Source organism: Talpa europaea (genome assembly GCF_964194135.1).
Source record: "Talpa europaea genome assembly, chromosome: 2".
Classification (NCBI taxonomy): domain Eukaryota; kingdom Metazoa; phylum Chordata; class Mammalia; order Eulipotyphla; family Talpidae; genus Talpa; species Talpa europaea.
In genome coordinates, this window is record NC_140068.1 from 70024412 (window position 1) to 70049655 (window position 25244).

The 25244-nt window shown below is 34.9% G+C and overlaps 1 protein-coding gene across 3 annotated transcripts in view; it reads right to left on the bottom strand.

The window, feature by feature from the left end:
* LOC311167585 (stromal membrane-associated protein 1) overlaps positions 1 to 25244 on the bottom strand; it is a gene marked incomplete at its 5' end in the record, with an annotated part of 190831 nt that overhangs the window by 54184 nt on the left and 111403 nt on the right. For 2 of the 3 annotated variants that reach the window (XM_084228679.1, XM_084228677.1), the window contains 3 exons: positions 4289 to 4369; positions 10569 to 10649; positions 20655 to 20730. In XM_084228679.1, coding sequence (XP_084084805.1) covers positions 4289 to 4369; positions 10569 to 10649; positions 20655 to 20730 — 238 coding nt within the window. The remainder of the gene's footprint in view (positions 1 to 4288; positions 4370 to 10568; positions 10650 to 20654; positions 20731 to 25244) is intronic. The other variant, XM_084228678.1, reaches the window with a different exon arrangement.

The window sequence follows — 25244 nt, forward strand, 5'->3', positions numbered from 1 at the left end:
GGGTCCCACATGGCACGCAGACCTCTCCTGCCGCCCGCTGCTCCCCTCAGCAGTGTACTTCGGTCCTTCTGCCTGCTCTGCTCCCTGCTCTGGCTCTGATGAATTCTCTCACCCTCCCGCACTTCTGACTGTACCCAGTGCTTTTATAAATAAATTAATTTAAAAAAAAAATCAGGCAACAACAAATGTTGGCCAGGATGTGGACAAAAAGGAACTCTCCTACACTGCTGGTGGTAGTGCAAACTGGTCCAACCACTATGGAGAGCTGTGTAGAGTTTCCTCAACTACTAAAAATGGAGCTACTGTATGACCCAGCAATTCCACTCCTAGGAATCTACCCAAAGAACACAAAACATTAATTCAAAAGGATACCTGCACCTCTACATTTATTGCTGCATTATTTACAATAGGTAAGCTATGGAAAGAACCCAAATGCCCAAAAATCAATGACTGGATCAAGAAAATGTGGACTATATACACAATGGAATACTACTCAGCAATGAAAAAAGAAACTCAGGCCATTCACAGGCACATGGATGAAGCTAGAAGGGATTATGCTCAGCAAAATAACCAGAAGGAAAAGAAAAATGTCAAATGGTTTCACTTAAAGGAGGACTATAGGGGAACCAAATAAGGGATCAGGAAAAAAATAATAATTTTTTAAAAAATTAGCAGGCAACTATGTATCAGAGACATTGTGCAAGGGAGGGGGAGGAAAGAGCAGAAGGGACTATGTGATGGCTCATGGGTGAACTGGTGGTAGGAATTTTATGGGGACTACAATTGAGAGAAAAAACATATACACTGTACAAAAATGCACAATGATGTAAAATATATATATATATAAATAAAAAATGCATTCTCATATATAAATACAAGTGTTTACAATAAGTTATATATCGCTCTTATATTTGTAACAGCTAAAATCTAGATGCAATCCAAATGTTTATCAACAGTGGGAGGGAAAAATAATAAACAATCATAAAATTAAATACTACAAGACAACAAATAAACTCTACCATTATACAATACACTTGACTCTTACAAACAAAATGTTAACTAAAATAAAACACAAAAACGTATTTGTGGTATTTCATTCACATGTTCAAAAATAGCAAAAAAAAAAAATCAAACCACATTATTTAGAGATATATGCGGAGAGGGCAAAATTATTTTTAAAATGCAAATAAGTGATTCCCTCCGGGAAAGTAAGGAAAGTGAGTTTTGATTGGGAAAGGTTATGGTGGTACTGGTTATATAATATTTCTGACATAGGGGGTGAATTCATGGATGGTCACTTTACATAAAAGTTGTATATGTACCACTGTACATATAAATTATACACCTAAGCACAGTTCCTGGCACACACCAAATAGTTAATAAAAGCAATTATTATTTATGATGCTGAATTATTCTACTATTGCTATTTTCACAAATATTACTAATAATTTCTCATTTGTACATTGTATATTCCCCCTAAATATATCAGCTCAGATAGAACATAGAGAAAAAAGCCTTATATATGAATTAAAGCTTCCATATTTGTATTATTTTTCTTTCAGTGTTCCTACAGTGGTAGTTTTTAATGCAGCCTCCTCTTATACATTCTGCACTAATGTGACCACAGAATTTTGCTGGGAGCTAAAATTTTCACCCTATGTGTCTAGTCTTATAGCAAGGCTCCCACCCTTAGCGGCAGGAATCCTAGACCTCTGCCAGTCCAGACAAGGTATGAACCAGATTTAATAAAACCTTAGTACTGAAAGGAGACAGTAAAAGAAAAGTGCCAGCTTCCTCAATGTTCATATACCCTGAACTACTCTTTTCTCAAGCTCTTAGTCCAGAGACTCACTCTCAAGTAACTGTTATGGTCTCTCTAGAAGGCAAATCTTTTAAGTGCAATGCAACGGATAAGATCACTACATCAAATGTTCACCATATTTAAATGGCAAAATATTGTTTTCTTAAAAAGACAAAATTAATATATGGGTGCTTTAAAAGTGGTTAAATTTTGTAGGTTGCCAAGTATAATAAGGCATTACATCAACTCTCTATATTGCTCTTTCCAACTTTTGGAAACCAAAGAAACCTATTGTTTTTAAAATTCCTTTATAAGCAAACAGTAAATTTAAAAGAGATTTCACTTATATCTTCTTATTCATGCATACTAAAGAGAAAGTTACTAAAGAGAAAGATAGGAATTATTTAAGTAATCAGGTTATTATTATCAAGTTAATCAGTCCTTTTAAAAAGTATTATGATATTTAACATATCATAATACTTCAGTACTATCACTAAACAAATAGTTACATTCAAAGAAACTAACTAAACTATTTCAAATAAATTTTAAGACTTCAACTGAGTAAGTCATGTCTTTAATATTTAATAAATTAATAATATAGTTTATTAATTGTTCTGCAGGATCTTTGAATGAAGACACTAACAGAAATTATGAGATAAAAAAAGTCAATGGATCAATGTACATGTATTCATCCTAAGTATTTACTATGCACAATAAACTAATAAAAATGTGAAAAAATGTTCAGACCTAATTCCCTTAGTTACTTGACTGATGATGCATAATCACAGAAAACAAAACATGTATCTATGCATTTGCATTAGATAGGAAAATTTATCAAAGAATAATATAAAGTAGGAAGATATAATCAAGTTATTAGGTAGGAAGTAATAAATCAAATGTACAGATGTTACCAGAATTTCGAGGAAGGTAGAAGCATTACCTACTTGGGTTGATTATAGGGGTATTATTGAAAAAGTGGAATGAATAAATTAGGTAAGATGGGGGGGAGAGGAAAGAACATTCTTAGCAAAGCAATTCAGGAACAGAGATGGACAGTATGTTTAATGACAATGGGACAAGCCCTACTGACAGGAGGAATGGAGGGAAGAATGCTAGGAAGGTAGGTGAAGGGTCAGACCCTCAGAGAGTTTTGATTACCACATGGAAGGAAAAGGAGTTTTGGAATACTGATGGCATGTTTATAGCCTATAACTTAGAAGGTAGATTGTTCCAACAAATGACAAAGAGCCAGTATATATTTTTGTTATACACTTTAAATAGCTGTGCTTTCCATTATATAATTTATACCTCAATGAAATTTTCAGTATTTCAGTAATCAAAATCAAGGATGCTTCCTTTACTAACAATTCCCTTATTAAGTTTGTATGATGAAATTCATTCAAAGCCAAGCTTCCATAGTCATTTAACTAATCTCTTTACAAAGAGCTAATATTCTTCCTACCTCCAGTTTGCCTAATCAACCTATCGTGGATATCACTGTCAAAATAATCTTCCAAAAGGACCCTTCTGAAGTAAGTACATCATTTACTTTAGAGAATTTGAAATGCAACCTATAATCTTTGTTTCCAAAGAAGAATCAACCTGGAATTAAAGGTTCTCTATAGTTTGAGTTCAATCTACATTCTCGTGTTAACTTTTACCACTTTCAGTTACACACACACATACTTTTCTCTACTACTCACATTTTCTAAATATGCTTCATCTATTTCCATCTTTCATGCCTGTCCTCAGAATGTTATTTTCAACTGATCTACTTACTCCTGCCTTCTACGTTAATCCTATCTATACTTCAAAACCTAGTTCAGCTGCTAACTTAAAGTATGAAATATTTTCAGAAGGCCTCTTCAGGTATGACTTCATTCTCTAAACTTCACTGATATCTGTACATCAAAGTCAAAAACAACATTCTTTATGTCATTAGTAAGAGAAAAGTTGTCCTCAAGTAACTCTTATGATCTATGCCCACACATATGTAAGAAATTACAAATCACACAATAAGAAAAGCTAAAAGGTGGACCTCCCCGGTGGTGCAGCGGTTGAGCGCTGGGTTGCGAAGCTGCCCGCAGCCTCTGCAGCGCCGGTTCGATCCCCGGCTGCTCCCCAGCCACCGGAGGAGGGTCCCACATGGCACGCAGACCTCTCCTGCCGCCCACTGCTCCCCTCAGCAGTGTGCTTCGGTCCTTCTGCCTGCTCTGCTCCCCACTCTGGCTCTGGTGAATTCTCTCACCCTCCCGCGCTTCTGACTGTACCCAGTGCTTGTATAAATAAATAAATTAATTAAATTAAATTAAATTAAATGAATCTTAAAAAAAAAAAAGCTAAAAGGCCATGCTTAGCACAAGTAGTCAGTGAATACAGTTGAAAGAATGATTATTTGCTTATCATGAATATTCCAAAAGTCATTCCCAAATAAGTATACAAATAAGATAGTAATCTTTATAGATTAAAAAGAAAATGGAATTTTACCTTTTCCGTTGTAAGAGGTTTTGCAGTCTTTTCTGGCTCCTTTTCTCTCTTCTTTTCTTCCTTTTTTTTTTCCTTTTCTTTCTAAAACACAGCCCAGAGTTTTTGTAAGTTTACTTTTTTAAAAATGTCGGCTTTTAACACATATTTATTTTATTAGTTTGAGGCATCATTTGAAAAAGGCATAAATATTTGATGACAATATCCAGTGATACTGATATAAAAATAAACATAGCAAATTCATACTTTCATTGAGGTTTTACAGTGACAACACAATAAACATCTTAAAAAAAAAAAAGGACAGATGTGAGCCAATTTAGAACTTCTTTGATAGCTTAGAATTTGTTTTGTGAATTTGTCTATTTGCTTTAAATAATGAGATCTCTAGTCTATAAATTCTAACTGTACCTTCACAAAAGGTTAAACTTCCTAACAGTAACCATAAAGCTGAAATTTCAAGAAGAAGAAAAAGCAAATCAACTGATGGAACAGAATGCCTTATACTGATTAAAACAGATTATAACATAAACAAATAAACATGAGGGGAAAGGGGTAAAATCACTAATTTTTTAAAGTACCATAAAACTTTTTCAGTCCATTAATGGTATGTGCTTTAACAAAGGGCATACATAAACATTTTCTCATGAAAAAAATTAAGAATATGCTTGGGAACCAGATCCAATTGACTAGTTAGTCTAAGGAAACTATAATGCTATTATGATGTTCACAGTTTGCATTTCCAAGGATGAGACAGAATATTAAAAACTTAAGTGCCATAAAAATGCTAAAAAAAAATAAAAAAGGAAAATGAAGTAAAAATTAAACAAAGAGGATTCATAAGGTATTTAGAGACAAGAGATGATCAGAAACCTGGAACTGGATGACTGTTATGACAGAGGACTGATCTAGACATTAACTGCCTGGCAGCAAACACAAAAAGAAACCAATTAATCTTTAGGAAAGGCAGAATAGTAAACAAACAAAACTTACATAAAGGTTGCATTTGTACGTGTGCCAATAAAATTGTGTTTGACATAACCTCTCCCAAGAATAAAATGTTTGCTATTTGTAAATGAGGAAAGATAATATTGGCAATTCCCATACCATAATGTAGAGACATAATAAAAGTCCATACGGTCAAAGTAATGTGATAAGCATTTTATTGTCTTATCTAGATTTTACAATAATGCTGAGGGAGAAAGTCATTATTGCTATTTTACAGATGAAGTAGCAAAATCTTGGGGAAATAACTCAAAAAGCAACACAACTATCAGTGGTAAGGCTGACACTACAGAGCCCCAACTCTCAAGGCTCACTCTTCACTGCTGCCCAGTGGAGCTTTGCTATTTATTATCGTTGCTATTCTTCCTTACAAGAGTTAATAATTACTGAACCTTTGGTATGTGCTAGACATTGTTTCAACTCATTAAATCCCCGTAACAGTTTTATGAGATAAGTAATATTATTGCCACTATATATGTGAATGAGATGTGCAAAAATCTTTTCACATTATAAACTGTTTCCTAGATATTGTAAAGTTTGGTGAGGAAAGTAACATGACTGCACATTTCTAATATACTGGGAATGAGTTGTTTCATAACCTCTCACTGGTATGTTATTACTAAAGGAAGCCATTGTCATAAGAGTGGGGAGGAGCTGATCTTCCTATTCATTGATTGGTGAGCACATAAAATTACCAAAAATAAATTAACTATGTTTAACAAAAGGAGAGCACAATTCATGCTCTTGAATACTGGAATTTCAGCTGTCAATATGGCTGCATCTAATCTGATTCCAACTGTGTATTATGATACAGGCTTTGAAGTAACGTTAAAAACATGGGTTCCAAACTCAGATCATACAGTCTGACCCACAGATGACTACCATCTATAAAATCAAAAGCTACTGAAAGATGAAAGAACACTGTGAGAACCTAAGTTACTTTAAAGTTCTTTCTCAGCAGGAACAAAATATACCAGTGTTGGATTACAGAATACAAGTTCCCGAAACTTGAGTGCTATATATACAAATGATAGTGAAACAAGGCTTCCTGCCTAAGGAAACTGGTAAAAATATTTAAGTCCTGTAAGAGAGAAAAAAGTACATATTTAATTCATTACAATCAAACTATATTTAATTGATTCAATTAAAGCTATGGTAACTAAAAATTTTGATTATGTACTACTGTCTTAAAATTTGTGAGCATAAAATGGCCAACAGGCATATGAAAAAATGTTCAACATCACTTGTAAACAGGGAAATGCAAATCAAAACTACCATGAGATACCATCTTACACCAGTGAGAATGGCACATATTAAGAAAACTAGCAACAGCAAATGTTGGCGAGGGTGTGGAGAAAAAGGAACTCTCCTGCACTGTTGGTGGGAGTGCAAACTGGTCCAACCACTATGAAGAGCTGTGTGGAGATTTCTGGACCTACTAAACAGAGCTTCCATATGATCCAGCAATTCCACTCCTAGGTATTTACCCAAAGGACACAGAAACCAACTCCAGAGAGCACCTGCACCCCTATGTTTATAGCAGCACTGGTTACAATAGCTAAGCTTTGGAAACAACCCAAATGCCCAAAAATAGATGACTGGATCAAGAAGATGTGGTACATATATACCATGGAATATTACTCAGCATTCAAAAAAGATAAACACATGCAATTTGCAGCAACATGGATGGAGCTGGAAGGGATCATGCTCAGCGAAATAAGCCAGAAAGAAAAAGAAAAATACCGGATGGTCTCACTCATAGCAGGAATCTAGAAAACTTAAATAAGGGACCAGGAAAATGAATAACTATAAGAAAGTGAAAATCAAAATCAACAAAAAACTATGAACCAGAGACACTCTATGGGGGGGTGGGAGGAGGGGAGGGATTGGGGTCAAAATAAGGGGGTTGCAATTGTATGGGGAATATAAAATTTATTTAAAAAAAAATTTGTGAGCATATATGCTCAACCATATGTATGTTTTTATAAAGTTCATATAGCACTGTATTATGCACATTATAAAACATACATAAAAATAGAAATTCTAAAAGGGTAAGGAAAAAAGTCTGAAAAGATATTCTTAATGGACTACCTGGGGCACTCCCTGGGCTATAGACATCAGACCTGGGAAACCACTGAATTAGACCACTGCTTTCTAAGAGTTGGAGGCAGGAACCACATAGTACAAAGAGTAATGATTCCCAAGTGAAAAAGCTGGCTTCAGGGCAAATTCTGAAAAACTAAAGCTGCCTTTGACAAACTTCCACTTGCTCACGGCAAGCCCCACACTCCTGGAGTTATCCTTTCCTGGGTCTGCTTTAACAACTCCAACCACTCTCACCTGTTCACCTCCAAACATGATGTCAAGCTCAAAAACTGTGGACAGTCTCTTCATAATTACTCTTGCTCTGCAAAATCAAATTCAAATCTACCCAGCTTTCCATTCTGTTTTCTACCTGTCACTCAATGTAATTTCACTGCTCTGACTCTCTAACCCTTTCAGTATCTGTGTCCTACAGTCACCAGATATTCAATATGCCAACTTTTAATTCATTCCCCTTCCCTTTCCCTCAAACCTATTCCTCCTCTTTAGAGTGTATCCTTTCTCCCTGGATAGCACCCTCGTCTGCTAGATGCTCAAGCCAGAAACTGGGAATCATCGAAGCTTTCCAAAGCACCTCCACAATCCTACTAATTTCACGGATTCTATCTTCTCAAGTTCTCTTAAAACAACTTCCTCTGCCTCCATTTTAACACATACTGCCATCATTTTATTCATGAATTGAGGCAAGAGGTTAAAGACTTTCAACACGCATCAGCACAAATATCACTTTCCATAGTCAGTAGTGTTATGACATGAAAATCAGATCCTGTCATCCCGCTTATCCTTAGAACTCATTAAAGTGCCAGAACAAAGACCAAACTCCTTTAGAAGGTTCACAAAAAGTCTCCTCTCCCATTTCTACATGTTCCAAATAAATCATTCTACCTACAAATCCCTGAACATTCCATTTTGCCCACAGGTTTTTTTCTTTTTTTCCACAAGGAGTTTTACGACTTAGAATGCAACCTAATCCTTATACCTAATGTTTATTAAGGATTTTAAAATGCACCAAAAGTATGCTTCCTGTATTAACAGCAATACAAGTGAGCATATGTCAATCATAATGAGAAAGAAAGGATCCTGGTACAATGACAAGACAGGACTCTTGACATAATGTTGTTCCCACAGCTGGTAAACAGGAAGCTAAAAACCTGATGACTCTAGGCAAGGGTACTTGCTGACATTGGTTTTGTAGGGTTTTGTTTTTGTTTTGTTTTGTTTTTTTGTCTCTTTACCATTTCTGAGTTATTTTTCCAGAGCTTTTCAAGTTGGTTGCTATGGGGGAAAAAAGGAATGTACAGATCCAGAAAAAGAAAAAAATCATAGACCTGAGAGAAGACCAGTTCAAACCTGAGCTGCAGGCACAAAGCCTCCATGAGATGTTTGCCTTGAAGATGGTGATAAGCCCTGCATGACCACTGAGCTACAGCTGATTGTGCTCAAAACTAGCAAAAATAAATGGTCTTTAGCCAAGTTTTCTCTCCTTGCCTTCTCAGCCAATAAAGTTTTAATTCCTTCATTCTCAAACACCATTCCTAAAACCTATATAGACCCTCAGTCCCAGGATCCCAGGGGTGTTTTGTTTTTTGGGGGCCCACTTTTCTTGATCTTTCTCTAATAAATAAAAGCTGACTCCTTGTCTGCCCCAACGGTGTCTGTGCGGCTTTCTTTTCAATTTTGACTGGAGGGTCTCATGAGCCCTTACCTAGACATGAGGTCAGGGCCTCTCAGTCTGTAAGATGAAGAGTGAGGAGCAAACTTCAAGCCAATGGTGGTGCACCTACTCAATCTGATTGTAGAAGATGGAGCTTTTCAAACTCCACCCCAAGTGAGGGCTGAGGGAAAAAATGATGTAGCTGAGACTTTTAGCAGTTTAATTGCTGAGTCTTTTGGAAAGCTGCTGGGGGTTAGAGAGGACAGTTTAACTGCTGGGATTTGGGGTAGTTAAAATCACTGAACTTTTGACTAGTTGAGCTGTGGGGGTTTCGAGCAATCAAACCTCTGCAGTCTTTAGGACAGTGAAGATGCTGAGGTTTTTGACAATTAAACTGCTGGGGCTTTTGACCAAATTAAACTGTTGCAGTTTCTGGGCAATTAAACAATTGAGGTGTTTTGAAGGCTGCTAAAGCTTCCAGGCAGCTAAACTGTCAAGTCAACCTCTCCTACTTTCTCATCAGTCCCCACTCAGGGTGTGCAGTTTGAAAAGCTCCACCTTCTACCACAAGTTGGCTAGGAGTGCCACCACTGGCTTAGAGGTTGCTCCTCACTGTTCCTCTTACAAGTCCACCTATCAGTGGGTAGAGCGGTGTGATAACAGCTTGCTTACAGCCATCTGCCAGTGTTTTTGGAGGGTGGGATCAGACTGAGGGGCTCCAGGTCTACTCCCTTTTCAGGTGACAATAGCGCACATTATATTCTAATGTAAAGCTGCCAGTTTTCCTCCATTAGCTCAGCTCCCTGAAGGTAGAAGCTACAGCTTATCTGTCTTTCTATCCCCTATGTCTAGCAGAACAATTTATCAAGGAATAGACACAGAAGAACTGTTAATTGAAAGAATGCCTCAAACTAATTCCTTAAAATAGTTATAACAAAAGAAAAAAAGGTGAAGAGTCAAACTAAAACCCTTAAAATACTGTAGGGATGACTTTAAAATAATGGTAGTATCATGCATTTTAATCACCTCTATCCCAAACACATTCTAATAGTTATGACTGATGATTCTAAACTCATGATTCCATACTAAATACAGTGTATGTGTAGGATGGCTACTAAACTTAAAAAAATAAAAAAAATGCGTAAAAAAACAACAGAAGTATGGAAAGAAACCATTTTTTAAGTGAATATTTCCCTACTAGATCAAAAATTTATTGGCAACTATTTTATAAGTTCCTATTATTATAGGATAGTAATGAAAATAACAACTAAAAACTAGTACCTTCTTAATCTATTTTTTATATATCTATTTTGTACCAATGAATCACTGTGAAATTAACTGTAGCTTAAAGCCCTTTAAACCTATGTGTAACATAGGAACTATTCTAAAAACTGTTGTATTTAATATATTTAATACTGGAGATCAATCAACATATAAACAATTATTCTTAGTAGTCCCAAATTATAGTACACTGCGAAAGGAAGTTCATTTATCATTAAATACTATCTCATGCATCCACCATACCTCCAGTTTGTTTTTCTCAACAGCAGCTTGTAGAGAAGGAGAGGATACCAAAGGCTGAAGAGGAGCATCAGAGGAGGAAATCTGTGGAATGCCAGGTGAAAAGTCAGGAGAAAATACAAAAATAAGGTAAAAAGAACTGATAGGTCCAGGAAAGAAACAAAAATCCATGATTCTGAGATAAAGAAGCACTTGAAGTTTATGTTATCGAAGGAAAATAATAAATCAAGCAGTATACTGCTTTTTCAAAATTTCTGTGAAATTTCTAAAAGTAAAAGGATTTACTACAGGATAGTGCATGATTTTAAATAGATTTCTTTTATATAAAATTTTAAATGTACTCAGATAAAATCAAGGTATTTAAAAAATAATTAAGCTTCCCTGATGATTAGCTCTTAGTGAGTGTTAATGTTAGGGGGAAAAGGATGTCCCAAAGCAAATTCCATATAGGCTTTGTGGACTCCACCCCCACCCCAGGTCAAAGCCAAAGACACTGGGAACTCCAAATCCCATCACCACCAAAGGGAAGGTGGCTGGGACCTGAGGGTGGGGTTAAGCAGCCAGGTGGATACAAAAGGCAGACACGTGGGCTTTGGGGGCTCTCCATTTTTGGGCTCTCAGCCAGCTCTCAGCGTCCGGCCAGCTCTGAGAGTGACTTTGGGTTTCCAGGTCGTTGGATCGGGTAGGACGCATTAAAGACTTTATTTCCCTATTTTCTCCCTGAGTTGTACATTTTCCTTATTTCTTTTTCTCTTGTAAATAAACCCTTTATTAACCCTTTTGCGTGTGTCTGTAGTAGAGTATTCATAAGTCCCTTTAAAGCGCGCGGGTGAGAACCCACAGCCAGGAACCCGTTTAATATCGGGGTTGCCCTATAACATTAACACTGTAGTACTGAGGCTTTGAAGCATCATGATACACTGTTGCAAGTAGCAGGGGGGTGAGCACAAATGAGTTTGTGTTTTTCTTATAAAAACTGTTTTAAAAATAGAAAATAAAAACAGTCGAAATAGTAAAAGGTAATTAAAGTTATAATTAACAGTTCAAGAAAACAGAAGGCTGGGAGGGAAAAAAGAGTGAATTAATGCAATGGAACAGCTGAGCAGCAGAAGGACTTATCATAAAGCAATTTATACACTTCCTTCCTTAATATCAGTATGCACAAACATCATTTCCAGTGCTGTACTTGCTGAATTAACCAAAACATTTAAGAGGAAGTAATATATGCAGTAGAGGCAATTTATACATGAAAAACATTTCATCTAAAAGCTTTTTTACACATCTTCCCACCCAGTTTCTATATGTGCAGTTGATCACTTTAATGGAAGCATTAACTTCTTGCTCTCTTTATCTTTACTACCAAATATATACCTGAAATAAGTTTACAAACGGCATAGTAGATCTTTGGAACCATGAAACTGACATCTCTGTATTTCCCTGTCATATCAATAGTATCAATGAGGAATTTTTAAAAATAGAAGATGTTATTATAGAAAGGTCATTATGTAATATCAAAATAAGATTGTGAGATGACAATTCCTCATTCAATCTGCCTGTTACTTAGTAATGGCTGTATAATTCTTAAATCACAACCTGGGAGATTTTTCTCCTGCACAATCTTTCTTGACTCTGTTATAATTATACAGACTAGTCATTTAGTGATGTCTAATGAAACTACACATAGAAAAAAATGATGTAATACAAAGGAAATTGTGATCTTTCATTTAAAAAAGTTCAACTGGGGCCTCCATGGTAGTGTAAGGTGTTAAGTCTCAGCACTGTGAAGCTATTGGCAGCCAATGCAGCACAAGTTCAATCCCCAGCCAGGGAGCTAACCCACAAAGCACAGCAGACATCTCCTGTCTCGCCCGCTACTCCCCTCAGCAGTATATTTCAGTGTATTTTAATCTACCTGTTCTGCTCCCCACTCTCTCTCTGGTGATTCCTTTCACTCTCCAGTGCGTCTGCCTAGAACCCACAGCTCTTGTATGTATTAATAAATCTTTAAAAAAAAAAGAAAGGTTAAACTGCGCCTTAAGTCTGGCTTGAAAGCTGGTTTGTCATAATGGACATTTATTTGCTAGAGATCTTTAACTGCCTTTTACATAAAAAAAATGAAATTAAAAGGCACAAGAAATTACTAAATATGATAAACAGTATCAAAAAGATTTTTTCCAAGTTCATACAAAAACTGAACATAAAAATATAAAACAAGATAATTCATTGTAAAAGTACTTGTTCTCCTTTGAGATAATAAATGGATTTGGTCATTTTTAACTCCAAAGGAATAAAGAACTAATAAAACTGATTTAAAAAACTATACTAATAACACTAAATAGAAACTAAATAAAATAAAAAAATAATAGAAAACTAGTCCATAAATATCAATGATTTAATAAGGCATTTAACAACCTTCCCCAATTGGCATGGGCCATGCTACTCATGCTGTCTGACAAGGTCCGGGCGTGGGGGAAATTTCTGAAAAGTCAGAAAACGCCACAGCTGGCTCCTGCTACTTCCTTTCATTTGTTTGTGGCAGTTATTGAAACCATGGAAATTTTCTATAAGCTTTAGAATAACACAATGAGTGGTGGCATTAGTGCCAGTAATGCACACTTCAGGAGTCTGAGAAAAGTACTTTCTAACATGATTGATAATGAAACAATTCCCAATAATTTTTCACGTCCTCTAATTTGTAATTCAGTTACTATGAGTAACACTGAGTTTTTTAACAAGCCACACTTGATAGAACTGATGGAACTGAGCCCGGTTAAAAGTCCCCACTAGAGAAGGCCCTGAGGCGCCCTAGGAGGCGAAATGGTACGAGAGAAACACACCACATACTGTTCCCATGACACTGGGACCCTTTGGTTCTATATAGAAAATAGGAAGCCACCCTCGATTTTATAATGCCTGCTTAGCCTTGTTTTAGTTACCTAGCTTGACTGCATAAATCACATTGTGTGTAGCACCTGTTTCTATTTTCTGAATAAGGTATCACCTAGAGAAATAATGTAACCAAGTTAATGTAACCAAGTGACCAAGTTAATCATAGACTGGGAAAATTAAAAAAGGACTGTGCACTGTTAATGATCATTAATAATTTCTGAAACAATGTAAAAGTAAAATCAATCATGATTGCATGATGTAATGATCAAATAACAATTTCTGATGTGTAAAGTCCCGCTGAGGCTCTTAGCGGGAGATGTCTGCACCGTGATCAAGTGTCAGTGTCTCCTCACTACCTCATCTACCTCATCTCCCTCTCCCCTCATCCCTCTACTTTGCCGACGCAGTCTCGTCCTTGCGGGGACACTGCCCCAGTCAGAGCTGGACTCCAGCACCCAAAATTGTAATACTATGTCCAGGTGGGGAAAGAGACTTATTCAAGAAAGACATCTGAAAAGTCAAGGGACAAATCAACAGATAAATGTATAAACAAACTGTGGTATACCATAAAGTGAACTACTATTTGCCAGTAAAAAAGGAATGGGCTAGTAGTACGCACAGAAATGGGTGAATTTCAAAAACACTATAAAAGTCAGACACAAATAAATACACAGTGGATGGTTAGCATTCATATGAAACCCCAGCAATGACAAATATAATATACAGTGATTAAAAAGCAGATCAGTGGTTAACCTAAGCCAGTGATGTTAGGCGAGAGGTGCAAAGGAATTATTTGAAGAGATGGACAGGTTTGACTGTAGTAGTGGTGGCTACACAAGGATCTATGCTTTTTAGAACTTCCCTAAACTTAAATTGTGTGCCTTTTACTATATGGAAATTATTGTACAGCCCTATAAATTTGACTTATGAAAAGTCAATGAGCAGAGTAAAGTATATTATGTAAGCAAGGAATAACAATATAGAAGTCAACAAATTGACATTTGGAAGCAAAAGACAGGATCATGCATAGAGACAGATGAGAGAGAATGAAAAAGGGGCAGAGGAAAGGAGAAAGGAAAAAATATAAAGGCAAGAACTAGTTGCTCTTGAGTGCTTTTTTCTACATCTCTTAAAACTGCCACTCATCACCTCCAGTAACCATCCTAGTACGATATTACCATCACCTGTCACCTGGATTAGTTCTCACTAATCTCTGCCCCAAGGCTTGCCCTTCTCTAAATTGACATTCTCAAATGCAAATATGATTGATTACTGCATATCCCTATTTTGAAGACTTAACTAGTTCACATACATTATATTAGGACAGAGTTCAAACTCCTTAACTAGAAAATAGGAAGCCACCCTCGATTTTATAATGCCTGCTTAGCCGTGTTTTAGTTACCTAGCTTGACTGCATAAATCACATTGTGTGTAGCACCTGTTTCTATTTTCTGAATAACATATCACCCAGAGAAATAATGTAACCAAGTTAATGTAACCAAGTCATCATCCTGTATCTCTCTAGCCTTCACACCCTGGCTACACTATGTCAAACACCATTCCTCCTGATTTGAACTTGCCAGTCAGCTTCTCCTTCCTATAAAGATTCTCTTACTGTTTCCTGTTTGATATTACCCATAGTTCTACTAGCTCCTACCTATCCTTTAATTTTGAGTCGACACTGCTTTCTCACAGAAGTATGCATTCTTCAGTCTGACTGAAGCAGCCACTTTAGGTACTCCCAAAGAACTTTCTATATTTTCTGATAGTAGATGCTATCATCTGCAGTCCAGGTGATAAAGATCTGATTTCTTATCAGTATTCTTGGTTCAAGTGAAGTTCTCTGAGACACACTGTTTCTGTTTTGCTCACCATCTTTATCAAAACAGAAAATATGATTGTCACAGAAAGAGGAATAAGAGAGCATCTCAAAAGGAGTGCCAATTTCTGCAGCTATTATTGCGCTTCAAAAGTTCACTGGTTTTCTAACATTTTTTTGAAATTTCAGATAATTATCTATACTTATGTCAAATTCAGAATTTATAATTTGATGCTAATTTTCATTTCACTGAATTCTAGTACTTTTACACAAATACAGAACAAGACTTTGACCTTAGAAAATTTCACTAAAAATGGATGGTATCAGTAAATTCAGTAATCTTATATAAATGTCCCTCTATTCTCAACCCCTCTGGCATTCACCCCTTCCATCCATACAAGAATATGCAGTGGGAACCCAGTGACATTCTTCAGGCAAATGAGTTACAGAACTTACTTCAACTGTACGTAAACCCAGAGGTTCTCCTATACACCACTATCAAAGTAAACTATATTGGAAGACGCTCTGAGAGAATACAACTGTACAAATTCACCTCTTACAAAGAAAAACTGGTCAGAAAAAGCAAATTTCTAACTTCCACCTAACAAGATAAGGTAAGCAAATACACTTTTAAAAGCAATCAAGTATTATAAAAGACCAGTATGATTATTTGAAGGCCATCTGGCAAAATGCTCATCTACCTTTTCAAGTAAGATTATTTTCTTGATTTTTTTTTTTTTTTACTACCACCCTTTTTAACAGAATGAATAAAATCTGGTACTCCAAAACACTAAAAAATACCGTATGGGTGAATTACTAACAAGAGACTATTTCAAACCCATTTTGGAAATTCTTTGATATGTTTTCTAAGCAGAGATTTCATCACAACAGTTATCAAACTGCTATCATGAACTATCAATATATTTGAAATTTCAAGATTTTCAGGAGTCCATAAATTATTTAAAAATATGATTTCCAGTATCAATTATATTTGAGGGCATGGCTTAGATACAAAAACTAAAAATATATTTACTGAACAAACAAATAACAATTAAACTTATCATTAGGAGAGTCAAAGAGCTTGATAAATTTAATCACCAAATATATAGAAAAGGCCTAAATCTTAATATATTAAGATTTATTAAATAGAGCCCAAAAAAATTTCTAGTGCTGTCACATTTTTATAACAGACACACTGTTTCAATAATAGCTAAGTTAAAATAATTTAGTTTGATTTTTGTTATAAAATGTTAGCCTTTTTATTTTACTAATTACGTTACTTAAATATACAAATATACTATTATCTTTTATACACTACTCATAACGGATTGGAAAAGTAATTTCATGTGAAATTCATATTGGACAATTAAACTAAAATCCTTGTTGTAAACTCAAGGATGTACTCAAATTAAATTTTAGGAGTTTAATTCTGAAAGATGAGCAGTGGTACAGTAAAACTCAAAATATGTAAGATACTCTGGAACAAGAAAAACTGAGTGAATTTTAATGTCATCATCTCCCAAAGATTAATAGCCAGCTGTTTGCCCAAAACAAAACTGAGGGAGTTAGGAGATTAGGATTACAGTTTTCTGTACACTTTATTGCCGTAGATTTTCTTTTTGGTTTTGATAATTATGATGGCAAATAATGTGAAGATGGAAATACATTGGGGAGTGAGAAGGAGAGGGAGAGAGAAAATTTGCTGATGAATAAGAGCAAATAAAAAGTCAGAATTCAGCTTCATTTATTCAAGATCTTCTAGACTTCATAAAAACCCACTTTATCACAGGACAGACAGAACAGATTTCAGTACTCAAAGTTTTTCAATTTTCCCTATGAACTCATTCAATTAAGAAACAATGAGGGAGGGCAGAGTCCTTCTGTATCTCCAGGAAAAAGAGAATTCTAAGCTGGTCACCAAAATTTCCACCCCAACTTCAATTTTGTCTTGCAAGAAAACTAATAATCATTAACAGTTGGTGACTTTAAAATGATCACTCAATTTTTCTTATTCCAGTTTATCTATTTCTAGTTGGAAATTCTCATATACACATCTACTTGATAATGCTTTATCCATGATTATGGGCAGGACAATGAATTGAATATGATGGATTCACTCCCCTGATTAGCTGTTAAATGACAATGGTGAAGGAATTTTGTAGACATAATTAAGATCCCAAAATAATTGATATTCAGTTAATCATGTTTGAGGTTATCATGGGTATGCCTGCCCTAATCAAATGGACCCTTAACAAAGGCTGGACCCTTAACAAAGTGTGTGAGAAATTCTCCAACTGGCCTTAAAGAAGTAAGCTATCATGTTATAAGAAGATGGGGGTTTTGGCAAGCACCTGACTATGACCCCTAGGAGCAAGAGTAATCACCAAACAATTAGCAAAAACACAGCACCTTTGTCACAGAGCCACCAGGAAATGAATCCTGACAACAGGTGGCGAACATTTTGATCTCAGCCTAATGATAGTCAACTCATGCCCAGAGTCCTGACCAATAGAAACCATATTGTAAATATGAGTTGTTTTAAGTCATGCCCAGAGTCCTGACCAATAGAAACCATATAGTAAATTTGAGTTATTTTAAGTCACTACATTTCTAGTAATTTGTTAATGGTTAAAATATTACACAATAACCACCCCTTACTCAAAAGAAAAAAATGGAAAATTCCAAACAGTCTCACACTCAACTCCTATTCACATTCAATCCCTACTTGCCCTTTAAGACCTCATTTAAGTAACCCAAATAGCCCTCTTTCACACACAAGACAAGACAGCTTTGTGGACTACACACCAAATGCAACACCGAGTAAGATACCTGAACACTTTTCTATTAATAGTAATTTCAAGTACAATTCCTTAAAAGTTTTCCAATGGAAACTGACTAATGTTACCTGAATTCTTCTTTCCATTGCACTTTTATTCTTCTACTATAAGTTACAGATTCTGCTTTAGAATATAACTTATAGCACATGTATATTACTGTTGACAGTGTCTGAGTGAGCTACTTTTGAAGAAAGACACTATTTCAAACTCAATGCTTTGCACATGATCTATATTCCATGATGTCGGTTTGCTGCATGACTAAATAAATAAATCACAGGAGATATTCAAGTGAACAACAGCCAAGCGCTGTCATTCCATATCTAGTTTCAAAATGAGAAGGTAGCACAGATCTAGGATGTGAAGTACTGTTTGTTATAGCACGTCCACATTAGTAGGTATAGTACACTGAAGCTACAAACCAATAAAAATTCTAGTACAAAATCATTTCTACTTGGACATTTGCCTTTTGTGATAGTATGTACAGGTCTTGAGGTGATGATGCTTTGTGAAATAACCAGAAAATGAAAGACAATTAGTGGGTGGTTTCACTCAACTGTGGCATATATTTAACCAAAGAAAATAAACCAGCAAATAAATAAATAAATAAATGAATGAATAAATAAATAGATTCTAGACTTTCTGAAGTCTGGGGGGAAAAAGGGGACAGGAGTAGATACCAGGGATATGTAATGTACTGGCACTGGAGCTTTTGTGAAACGTAAACGAAGCATTCACACTTGTTGAGGTATGAAGTTTTACTCCCAAAATGATAGTTTTATATGTGAATGACAAAAGAATAAAATTTGATTGAAAATATGAGTTATAAATATGACCTGATCCCTGAACATTTTCTTCCACTACATATCTCATTACTATAAAATAGATAAAAAAACCAACAAACTTTTAGACTTTAAAAAACTAATGTAAAACCGTATTTTATAATACATATTAAGATGATCAGAAATTTCATATGAAAATATCTTTCTTATGTTTTAAATTCTTTATTTCCTAGAATACTACATCTTAATTTTATGGATAACATACATATTATTCTCAACACTGTCAATTTTTATCAAAAGATTACTTCTCCTACATCCACTGTAAATATAGTCCAAATCTACACATAAGGGCATTTTTGTTCCAAAATATGCATTAATGACACTTTAAACATTTTTATCAAGATTTTATCATAATAAAGACAATCTATTAAAAAACTTACTTTGTTAGTATTTAATTAAATATTATTATAATGGTTCTCCACATGGACTAAAATGAAAAATCTAGCTTGTATGCTATATAAGAAGAAATTGTTTCTAAATTGCTTATAGAGCTGAAAAAAAAACAAGAAATAACTTGCTTATTAATCTAGTATGCAAAGGTTAAAAATATGATTGCAATAATAAAGTTAGATTTAAACTGCAATTAACTGGCATGATAAACTTTAAAGGGGAGGACAAAAGAAATAGATATAAAATATCTGTGATCACTAACGTAAGGTTATTAACTATTTTGTATCAAAATATATAATGACCAATTAAAATGGTTATTTTATTGTGTTTTAGCAAACATATTACTGGACAGACCCACCAAAACCCTAAGAGGAGGTTAAATTGGCTCTTTTTTCTTTTTCATACATATTGAGAATCTAGTAAAAATAATTTTCTCTCCTCCCTCTTTGAATTAGTGGTTTTATCTTTTTGCAAATTTCATAAAATTAAATGCCATTTGAGCAGTTATTACTCTTAAAATATGCTTTACATTTTTTTGCTATTAAGTCATATATATATATTTTTTTTTAATCCATAACATTTGGTTTATAACAGTGTGTGTGATTTGGGGGATAGGTTCACACCTCTTCAGATGTATCTCACCATACCACACCTGCCTCAAAGCACCCATAATCCTTTATCATAGACACTGGGGATCCTCCCCATTTTTTACCCACTTCCTACCCACACCCTGGTAGCTTCAATTCTGCAGATTTCTAGAGTTCATTGAGTTAGCTTTGCCTGGTGTTCTGTTATGTTTATTTATATTCCACCTGTGAGTGAAATCATCCAGTATTTGTCTTTCTCCCTTTGATTTATTTTGCTTAGCATAATTCCCTACAGTTCCATTCACATTGTCACAAATGGCAAGATTTCATCTCTTTTTATGGTGTAGTAATCCACTGTGTGTGTGTGTGTGTGTGTGTATATATATATATATATATATACACACACATACACCACATCTTCCTAATCTACTCATCTGTAATTGGGCACTTAGATTGTTCACATAACTTGGCTAATAAGTAGTGCTGCATGAACAGGAGTGCACATATCCCTCAGAATTAGTATTAGCATTCAGAATATGCTCCTTTCTGAATCAACAATTCTGCATTCTGAGATTTCATTAGCATTAGATGACAAAAAAAATTCCACTATTCAAAGTTTTAAAAACATACTAGTATAGTTTTTACAATAAACTGAGCTGTATTATATGTTATAAGCATGAGATCTATTTATCTAATCAATTGATTATAAAGATTAAAGTTTTACTTACATTTGTAATTGCTATAGCATTTTTATCGTAGTATTTCTTCTTTTCATATTTATCTCTGATGAAAAATTCCACTGCTCTGAAAACAAATTAACTTAAGGAAAAGCATGAGTTCAGTGAAATGAGGCAAGACAGGAAATATACACTTTCAACTTAAGTAAACTCAATGATTGAAAGTTGTCTTTGAAGACACTTTTCTACAACCTTTTCCACTCTTAACAACCTATAAGATAGGTGCCATTGCACAACTAAAACTGAGGTACACAAACTTTAATAAGTTCTTTGGCATTTCACAGTACAAGAAAGAATTTGTGATGTGAAACCAGGAATGTGTGACATCTACCTGACTATGGAATGCTATAGTCATCACAAGTTCATTAGTGCATCAATCAGTAAATTTCTGCTCATGATAATGCTTTAAAATGTCAAACTTGGAAAGCATCTTCACTGTGAATATTTGAACAATTTTCATTGGAGAGACAACTTCCTACCTCCAAAAAAGAGAAAAAGTTATTGAAACTAATGTCAATTTTACTGCAGATGAAAACATTCATTTTATTAATCATATATTTTTAAAACAGCAAGTATATTACTGCCAAATATTTATTTCTAAAGTATACTACCATTAATGTTTGAAAAGATTTCACTATTCTCAATTATGACATTTTTATCACAAAGATCACTGGGTTCAGGCCCAAAAATCACTACTGGAGAGAACACTCATAAAGGTTACCATAGAAAAGCACAGAAAATAAGTTAACCATCAATACTGAAACTGCATTATGGAAAACTATGATGGTTTTATTAATACTGAATTTGAAAAAGGCAAACATTTTAAGTATACAATCTTTCGAGTAAAGAATACTAAAATCTGCTGAAATATGTTTCTGTGACTTTTCAAGGGTAACAAATCTCAGTGAAATCTTAAGTTATAATTAACGAAATTTAAAAAAAGAATTCAAATACGGCCTCCCTGGTGGCGCAGTTAAAGCTATCACCAGCCACTGCAGCACGCGTTTGATCCCCAGAGTTCAATCCTCGGCTGGCCAGGAGCTAATCCACTTGGCCCAGGAGACCTCTCCTGTCTCACCCTCTGCTCCCCTCAGTAGCGTATTTCAGTTGATCCGCCTGTTCTGCTCCCCAAATCTGTTCTTGGTGAATCCTCCCATCTCCCCTTAACCTCTGGCCTACACCCCAGTTCATGTATGCATAAATAAATCTTTAAAAAAAAAGAATTAAAATATAACTGAATTTGAGTCTGGTTTCAGCTTATGACTATAAACTCTCAGATAGTATATAAATAGTAAGCAAATTAAAAAAAAATTTGAGACCAAATTTGATCCATTTGGAGTCATTATTTTATACAAAAATAAAATAAAGCATCTTACTGTAGTGCTATTTTCAAAAAAAGATGGTCTTCAACTGCTATTTAACTGGCAGTTGTGCTTGGAGTTAGATAATCTACTGAACCATTCCTAATCATATAAAAATATAATACTTCACAAAGTTACAGAGAGCTCTGAATAACAAAGTTCTTGGCATGGTATCTAACAAGCAGTAAGCATTCAATAAATGAAGTTAGCATTTATTTTCATATAACTTTGTTATCTCCATTTCCTTACCTTTAATATGGAGATAACACTAGTTCTCATCTCACAGAATTACTCTAAGAATTAAATGAGGTAGAGGATGTAAAACAGTAAGAAAAGTTCAAGATATATAGTGCTATCTAATTTTTAGCTCTATTAATAAATGTATTTTGATATACAAATGTTTCTAAACACAAGGTGAATAGTAGAGTGAGGAAATGGATGACTATATTTTAAGGGCTAATCTGGCTTGCAAGTTATCCCAGTTTAAATAGATGAGCAAACGAGAAACAGCAAAAGAATGAATGTACATTCAAGTCAGAAAATTTTTATCTTCATTTTCCAGTCTTCAGGTATCATTTGAGACATAACTTAATTATAGTAATACAGATCAATAACATAGCCCCAAAAAATTAGAAAAACAGCAAAATTATTTTCAGGAAATCAATGAAAGGAATAGAAGAATCACAATATAAATTTAAGTGATTTATTAGGATAGTAAATAAACAGCAACAGAAGTCATAAAACTGTCCATGCCTAGAGTTACAAAACATTCCATTACAGCATCCTGATTATCCCTGTCCTCAAAACTAACAAATGGCACTAGACTGGTCCAGAAAAATTTTAACATCACTATTATTTTATCTTTTAACAAGTATTTATTTGTATTTTAAGAGTTTTTTCCTCTCTTTAAAGAAATCATTTAAAAGGAAATTAACGTGCTCTCTAGAACAAAATCCTCCAGGTCCAGACATACTACTGACAAGGAGCAAAACTTTGAAAAGCTCAAAGGAGAACTGCTGATTAGCTTTGGTGCATAACAGATTTCATGGAACTTTAGTAATTAAAGTTTTTAGATAAGATGAAATATCCTAATAATGAAAAGCTTAATGTAAAGCTTTATCATTTGTCAAGCACTAGTACATGCAGCCTATAATTAACCACATCCCACATGAGAAATTACACTTTCACATCAGCTTTTGCATAACTTTTATAAATTGTAAGGCCTTTAAAAAGTGACAAATCTTGTTAAGAATGCAATGAGGTCCATATTATGCGCATTTAAGTCAATTTGGTTTCATTTGCCTCTAGGGATGAGGCAACTATATTTAAATCAATAAAAGTACAGAAATGTTAAGTTTTTAAAAGAGCACTGAGCTTTCTTCATGAAGAAAGGAGACCAATTTTCTTACCAGTCTTCCTTATAAAAACTCCATTATCACAGTGTTTCATGATTAAAAGTTGATAGAGTAACTGAGATCAATTTTTTGTATACTATGTAGCATTAGATGTAGTCATTGGCTGATCTCTGTCCAAAGATGTCATACTTTCAGCTTTAGTTTTTAGACCAAATCCCTCTTTAAGTAGTTTCTGACAACCAACAGGGTAAGATCAACACCGCATATAAAAATAACTATAATTTAGAAATATTTTAGAAGTAACATTTAATGTGAAAATAAACATATTTGAGCTACAAATAGCAAAAACCTACAATCCAAGAGCCATACATGAGTTATGCCAAATACTCAAAAACTGAAATCTTCACATAGACCTTATAGTCTAAGTTGCAAAAAGCCTAAACTATAAACTTTTCAGTTTTAAAACCTATCAAGGGGGGCCTCGCTGATGGCGCAAGGGGTGGCACAAGCACTATCAAGCTACTGCCAGCCACCGCAGCACTGAGTTCTATCCCCCGCCAAGGAGCTAACCCACATGGCGCAGCAGACCTCTCCTGTTTCGCCTGTTGCTCCCCTCAGCAGTGTATCTCAGTCAATCCACCTGTTCTGCTCCACACTCTATGTCTGGTGAACCCTCTCACCCCCCCACACCTCTGGCCTGCACCCCAGTTCTTGTATGCATAAATAAATCTTTTTTAAAAAAATAAAATCTATCAAGACTCAAATGTCAAAACACTGATTTCATGTAGACCATCTTCATTAATATTTAAATGCCTTTATACAGGAGGAAAAGTTTCGAAGCTTTTGAGAAATTTCTTAACAGAGCTCTTTGAACATCCTAATCTCTTCCCCCATGAAATAAAAACTTTATGTTCTGTCTCATTAAGTCATTTTGAGAATTATAAAAGATAATGTATATAAAATGCTAAGCTCACTATCTGGCACATAACAAACCCTGAATGAGCAGTAAAACATAATGCAGCTGTTGTTTCTCATATTATAACTTCACTGTGTCAAAAGTCAAGGACTTACTGATCCCAGACACTAATCCATTCACTAGTAAAAAATTTTATCTTAAAATTTTTGGATAAGGACCAAGCATTTAAAAATACATATCAGCTGGGCCTCCCTGGTGGCACAAGGGGTTAAGACGCAACCTATGAAGCTGTCTCCAGCCACTGCAGTACGAGTTCCATCCCCAGCCAGGGAGCTACCCACATGGCCCAGCAGACCTCTCCTGACTCGCCCACTCCTCTCTTCAGCAGTGTATTTCAGTCAATCTGCCTGTTCTGTTCCCCAATCTGTTTCTGGTGACTCCTCTAACCCCCCATACCTCTGGCCTGAATCCCAGTTCTTGTATGCATAAATAAATCTTTAAAACAAATAAATAAAAATATATCAGCAAAAATATCAGGACTAGCTAACATTAATAACTACCTCATAAACCTTTTACTTCTATAAAATTTATCATAAAATTGATGGTAATTAAATAAGTATCCCTTCCAACATTTAAAAAATGGTGCACAGAAGTATACCAGAAACTATATGTTATCCCTCCCTGAGTATCTTCAAGGCTTATTTGAAAACAACACAGACTCATGATGATGGATTAAATAACCCGGATGCTTCTTTTATACACAAGGCATAACACATAAAAGATACTACTCCAAATTTCAAGAACTTTAAGTAATTTTCCTGTAATATTCTCAGGAAATAAAAAACCTAAATCAAACCAACTCCTAATACACATAAACACAAGCTTTCAGAAAAGGGAGATTTTTTAATTTAAAGGCTCTTATGTCAATTCAGAATTGGGGGTGAGAAAC